Source organism: Scatophagus argus, chromosome 10, assembly GCF_020382885.2.
Source record: "Scatophagus argus isolate fScaArg1 chromosome 10, fScaArg1.pri, whole genome shotgun sequence".
Taxonomy (NCBI): Eukaryota; Metazoa; Chordata; class Actinopteri; family Scatophagidae; genus Scatophagus; species Scatophagus argus.
The window spans coordinates 12,903,509-12,910,300 of record NC_058502.1 but is presented as its reverse complement, the minus strand read 5'-3'; the positions used below and the strand labels follow the sequence as shown (position 1 = coordinate 12,910,300).

The 6,792-nt window shown below is 39.5% G+C and overlaps 1 protein-coding gene across 1 annotated transcript; it reads right to left on the bottom strand.

Annotated features, from left to right (window-relative positions):
- Positions 1 to 1,963: 1,963 nt before the first annotated feature.
- On the bottom strand, positions 1,964 to 6,672 carry LOC124065943 (discs large homolog 1-like protein). Its single transcript, XM_046401885.1, has 7 exons — positions 4,928 to 6,672; positions 4,493 to 4,732; positions 4,232 to 4,321; positions 4,021 to 4,098; positions 3,301 to 3,576; positions 3,056 to 3,148; positions 1,964 to 2,843 (listed from the first exon to the last, which is right to left on the bottom strand). Exons 2-7 carry the CDS (start codon positions 4,622 to 4,624, stop codon positions 2,700 to 2,702), a joined length of 813 nt encoding a protein of 270 aa, XP_046257841.1. The 5' UTR covers positions 4,625 to 4,732; positions 4,928 to 6,672; the 3' UTR covers positions 1,964 to 2,699.
- Between the last annotated feature and the right edge of the window lie 120 nt (positions 6,673 to 6,792).

Here is a 6,792-nt window from a genome sequence, read left to right as displayed (position 1 = left end):
CAGATTTCCTTTTATAGACACATAATAGCCACAAATAGCTTGCAGACAGCAGTCAGCCTGCTGGGCACCAGTAACAATGTTGACACTGGGACCTACAAGCAACACAACTCTGTATCCCTGGAGGTACACTCGTCCACAATTTCCTCAATATTTTTTTTTTCCACTAAGTTCTACACATTCCTTTCTAAGCTTTGGTCTTTCATAAATTCTAATCAGCCACAATATGACAGATTTTTTGGCTGACTGAGACTGTATTGATTGCACCTGGACAAAAAATGCTGGAATAATAAGTGCTGCTATGGAGAATCTGTGTTTTATTTTTCTCCATTGGGGATGGGTTTAATTACCTCATTATGAATATAAAACATTCATGAAATCGTTTTTTAATTTTAATTTTATTTTTTTTAATTTTTGCAGTGTGTTGAGACTGCTAACGACAACAAATAGAAAACTGAATAGAGGGATCTCTAAACTTTTGAATTTGATCCAGCACAGATTACAGATTTGTAAAAACAAAAGACAACTTTTATATTTTTATAAATAATATATTATGTTAATTCAGTTTCCAGATTCTCTAATCCCCTGTCAGCCAGCTGACGAACGTGACAGAGACATTGCAGTGTGTTTCCACTAATAACTTATTAGGCAGCCTGAAACAAATTCATTCACTTGTTTGTTTGCCGCTGCATTGGCTTCTCTGTTGCTGTATCAGTGAGTGAAAGCAGACCTCTGGAGTGGATGCTAATCCTTTAAGTACACTATATTCTTCATTCCTGTCACAGCTGTTCTTGTCTATTTCCACCCCGCTGTCCCTCCCCCGGTTTCTCTGCAGCAGCCGCACACAGAGAAAATCACAATGAGACAAAGAGAACGACAGCCACCTGTTCCTCTTTTTTGATTTTCTTCAAAGAGCATTGTGATTTGATATTAATTTAGAGGGATTCAGGGTAAAATGCTGCTGACAAGCGAAATGCTGAAATGTAAATGTTTTAACCCTTTTGAGGACTGTTTTGATTGCAACAACTCTTAAATTATATCCTCAAGCATTACATGACTGCAATCCTCTTTCCCCTGATAAATAATCTGTAGAAATGGCAGAGAGTCAAAATATATTTGCTTTGATATCTGTCGTATAACATGTGACACTATATTTAGTCTGGTGTCAACCCACTCGTGAGCACCAATGGAGCTACGACTCAGGGGAGATACTTCTCTAATTAAGGCAGTTCAGCATTGAATATAGCCTTGATTCTTATTTGTTTGCTCTTTTTTTTTTTGTTTGTTTTTGGTGCAAATGCGCATGTAATTAACACACTGAATCGGTAAATAACCTCAAAGTGGAATTACATGTGTTTGTGCACATGCATGTATGTTACATATGAATATTATGTGCTATATATTTGCACGTTTTGTTATTACTGCACTATCGTTCTCACAGTCCCCATTTTATCTCTGAGTCATCCAAATGCATGTTCATCCCACTCAGGTCCTCCTACTGACTTTACACGAACATCTCTTGAGACAGACGAAGACTGATGTCTCGAAATATGAGACTGACCGGCTAGTAATTGACTCAGAATTGAATCTTGCACACTAGATGTGCTTTCCAACAGGTTGCGTCCCCAGATTATTATCACTAAGCAGACAGTCATCACTGCACCACATCACTGATGAAACAAGTAGTCGTGTCAGTTTTTATGTGGTCAGCAGCAACGTTCAAGGGGAGGACACAATAATGGGAGCACAGGGGCAATACAGTGCAATACAATACTCCAAATTATGACCTAAAAATATTTGTCAAACCAACACCTCTCTGACACCCTGTCAAAGACAATTCTTTCTGTTTTTGCAGAGCTCCACTACTGAATTGCAGTATACAGTGCAGGTGTTTCTATACTCTGCACATCAATATTTCACTTTGAATCTGACTGTCCAACAGAACAAAGGAAAGCCTCTTGCAACAATACATTTACATTTTATTGAGAACTGAACAACAAACAATTGACATTTATAGTTTGCAAATTCTAGGCTTTGGAAGATGATGAATTCTTCCAGCTTGATGTCTGGTCTCTTCTTTCCTTAAAGCAGAGTGTATAATGTCATCAGTCTGAATTTAGCTTATAGTGGAGGTGTGTGAGCATGTGAAGCAGAGTTCCGTCTGTCTCAGGACTCTGCAGGACACGGACTCCCTGCTGGGTACTCTGTTCGGTCCTGAGGCATTTTATCTCGCTCAGACTATAAAAAGTTTGAGGGCTTCACAATATCGCAGTTTACCAGCACATCCACAGACCAACAGCACAGTGGTGTTGAAGTAGAGGTAGCCAGAAGCATTCAGTGTTTACTGATTGTATATAACATTATGACATGTTTGTCTGGCAGAGCATTTTGTTCATGCTTTACAGTCTTTGGTCAATGTAGTTTCATAGGCAAAACTGTAGTTTTGGTAATAAAAATAAATTATTAAAGTTGTCCATCTTGTAAATGACTTTAATATCATGAAATACTATTAGCAGCAATTTAATCTGACAGACAAAAAAGGTTTGCAGTGACAGTAAAAAACACATTAACAGTTTGTTTCACATTAATCTGCCACAGTAACATTACTGGAAATGCCTCAGTGCAGAAAAAAAAAATGAAGAAAAAGAAGAAGAAGCTCTGGGTAATAACAGTCAGTCTTGTGTGTATCCCGTGCGTGGTGGTCAAGGTGGGTAGAAAGCGCTGTCAAAGCAGACAAGTCTGTCAGGAATGTCAAAGTCATGTAGCGGCTCTCTGTTGGGGCTCTGTGTCAAGAGCTCCACATCTTCATCTGAGGTGGAGGGATGAGTGAGGATGATCCGCGGGATCTGTCAGATGATTGCCAGAGAAGGAAACAGGATTGGGAAGGAAAATAAGCAAGATGTCATGTGATATGGTGAAATCTCAAAATAAAAAATGAATCAGGTCATGTCATTTTCAAATGTTTGGTTTTGCAAGAATTTTTGAATTTGGGAGGGGCTAAAGTAAGATTATTTCAGTGATTAAGCATATCTTAATAAGGCATGACATATCTACTTACTGCCATTGTTTGTTTCCCTCCTTGAAGCGAATCAATTCTCGAGTCCTCTGCCTTCAGTTCGGACAAGGTCCTCAGGTCGCTCTCCAAATTAGACTGGAACATAAAAAGATAAGAAAGAAGACAAAGACAAAAGAAGTGAAAAAGACTGGCTGACCGTGTCGCTTTTTTAAAATCCACATGTGGCACTTTGTAAAACAACGCGGGAAATTCTCTATGTGCTGCTGTGATTTGAGTAAACCACTCACAATGCTATTGCCATTGCAGACGACCACCTCAATCTTCTTCGACAAACAGTCTTCTGTGCTCTCCATCACTGGCTGTTTGCCTCTCTGGCCTTCACTATCCTGGCTGTACAGCTGTCGTCCCGTCACGTCTTGTGGATCCTGAGGTTCATTCAGGTCACACACCTCTTGAGGCAGCAGCCTTTCTCTCAGCACTTTCATCTTGATGCAGCTCCCAGCATTTCTGAGGGCTCTGACCGCCTCGTGGTGGGTCGCCCCCTGCATGGTGAGCCCGTTGACCTGGATGGATCATGGTCATATTATATTTTAAGTACTGGTGAAAGTAGGAGCAGGAGTCAGAGGTGAAGTAGTGGCATCCGCTCTCTGGAAATAGCATGTCTGCTCCCACTGTAGACACTGATAGGGATTTTTCTAATCAGCTTAAACCTACCAAAGTGTGACTCTGAAGATTGATTTTTAATATTTATTTGTTTGTTTATTTGTTTTGTATTTGCCAGCCTCAAAGAGGCTTATTACTGAAAGAAGTCTGAGCTGACTGCCCTCTGCTGGTCTTATGGTGCCCTCCATTGGTCATAAGTGGAACACCAGCAGGAAGGAGCAATATGGGTTTAATTATGATGCCAGTGTGAAACAAAATTCCAAACCAAATATTTCACAATTTATAAAATAAAAGAAATTATGGACAAAGATTACAAATATGAGAATAATGATTCGCCCACCTACCTCCAGCAATCTATCTCCAACATGGACCCCTGCCTTTTCTGATGCACCCCCTTTAATGACTCTGGAAATAAAAATGCCCTGAAAGGAAATAAAAACATTAACCTGAATGAAAGTTGTAATACAATTGTGCTCAAAGCTTTTTTTTTTCCTGTTGGGAAATTTGTTGAAGTTGAATATGGCACCATCAGTGTGGCTCTTCTGCAGCACTTACCTCATCATGGTTTTTGTAAGGCAGAGAGCCCTTTCCACCAGCAATACTGATCCCCAAACTACCTCTCTGGCCAGACACTTTGATCTGTAACTAAGAGGAAATTGTTTCATGACAATACAAGAGCAAGAATTTATGCACTTAAGCCCTGAATAGAACAGAGTTAAGAAACAGAAAACAGATTAGCAATAATGTGCCACAATCAGTCACAATCGGCCCCACAGAGATAATTTCACATTTAAGGAAGATAAAGTGGAGCGTTACTCTTAATGGCACTTGAGAGATGAATGATTCCTGAGGAAGGGTCTTGTCTGTCACCAAAGGAGACTTTGGTTGCCCTGTGATGGAGGAGTTCTTTATGTTGTGGACAGGGTCTCTGTGGACACTGAACCCCATATTAAGCACTCTGTGATGCTGAAGTTTCCTGCCCTCGCCGGTTTCACCCCTCTGGTGGCGAAGCGGACACACTGGGGTGCTGCTCTTTGACAGCTGGCCTGCGCCATCCTGGTGATAAGAAACGGTTCAAATGCATTTATGCTGTCTATCTGGGAGATACATCAGCAGAGCATAATATTTCCGCTTGAGTTCACTTGGAACTTTAGCAAAATGATTGTTAAAGGATGAGACAGACATCCTCTCAGATTGGGTTTCCTGACATATAAACTGAGATAAACAATGTGAACTGGATGAGCTACAGACCTCCTCAAGTTTCTGATTTTCCTTTGCTTCCTTCTCTGCACTCGAGCAGCGACCACACACACTGTTGCCGGCTGGGAACAGATGAGGTCCCGCCTGCTGACTCTGTTTGTTTGTAGCCCAGCTGAAGCTTTGGAAGGCCCAGTTTGGGCCGCTGGTCCTGAGGGACGGGTTAGTATGAGGATTTCTACACTCCTAGAGATAGAAGACACGAACCTGTTGCTGAAAATTTGTGTTAGTGCACACTAATAAACTCCTGCTTGAATATTCATAATGCATGCTTATTTTGTATCACTACTGCAGAGTGTAACTGTACTAATCTCACCAGTAGGAGAGAATGGGGTTACATGAGTGACTTTTACATTTAGTGATTTTACTAAATAATAAAACTGTATAAATATAAATATAAATGTCAGATTGTTGTGTGCCCATGGAAATGAAAACAGTGATAATAATAATGACTCATTTAAAAAAGTGTGGACAGGATAAATTCAGCAATGCCATTCTCGCTTGATGACTGAATTAAAAGTTCTCTGCTTTTTAAAGAAGTTACTGCCTGATTTCACTTTTCACAGCATAAAAAAACAAAACTCACAGGAACACAATACACAGGTTAATGTGTACATATGTAGCTCATTTAAACCTGTGGAGGCTAAACTGAGCTCAACTTGCCCCAATATCACTGGTGTGTTTTGCCCCACATTCACAGTGTGACTCAAATCTAACCTTGTTCTGTAGCTTCCACTTAAATTAACTTGTAATACGAACTTATCTATCAATCTTATCTATTTTCACTAAGATATATCTGATAACTTGTATTGTATTAACTTGTAGTATTGTGATGAATTCACCTGACATGACAAAAGCCTTTTTTTTTCTGCTTGGCTTTCCTTACCACTCTGCTTGAGCCTGAGATGGACTGTCTAATGTGAACCATACTTCCTCAATTTGTGGTCACATGATTACATTTTTTTAAGGTTACCTACATACAAGGGGTTTGGACTGGACTTACCCTGTTCTCCCACTGCCCTACAAATGTTTTAAAGATCTAGCCTAAAAATGAAGATAGAAGTTGGATGTCCAAAGCTTCATCTCTCACTTTCTCTGCCTTTTGCTAAAATTTGTCTTCTGAGTGTATCTTGAAAAGGAGGCAAAGAAAGAGAGTGAATAATCATCATAGTCTTACTGAAGAAGTTTCCACTGAAAAACAGTGGAAGGCCACTTAAAGGACTTGTTAAAGATTTATTTATTTATTAGAACAGTTCAGTGCCTGAAATTACAACAGTGTGACTTCATAGTAAAAGAGTGCCACTGAAAATGAGTGATGCACTATGAAGTCCAGAATACGATTTTGGAACATGTTGCAGCCGTCAAATTCAGGATGAGTGTATATAAACAAATAAACTAAAATTTTGAGCTTTAAATATCTTGTGTTTGCATTGTATTCAGTTGAATATGGGTTTGCAAAAAAAAAAAGGATTCGTAAATCATTGCATTCTGCTGTTATTTACATGTTACACAGCATTTCAACTTTTCTGAAGCGGCGGCTGTAGTTGCAGCATGCAGCACGTGCAGGGTCAGACAAGTCAGATATGAAACATGCTGGCAAGAGCGTAACAAAACATCATGCACCGCTACACAGACAAAACAAGCAACGGAGGGGTCAGGAAACAGACTATTTGGTTTATTGTCTCAAAGCAAGCAGTCTGAGCTTACTTTGTCAATATAATATATTTCGATCTATATAAGAAAGGCCACACCAAATGTATCTTGTTTTTAAATCTGACATTTAGAAGTTCAACTCAACCGACATATCATTAGAAAGTATTCGATATTTCTTCTAAGCTCAACAGACTGACTAATAAAAT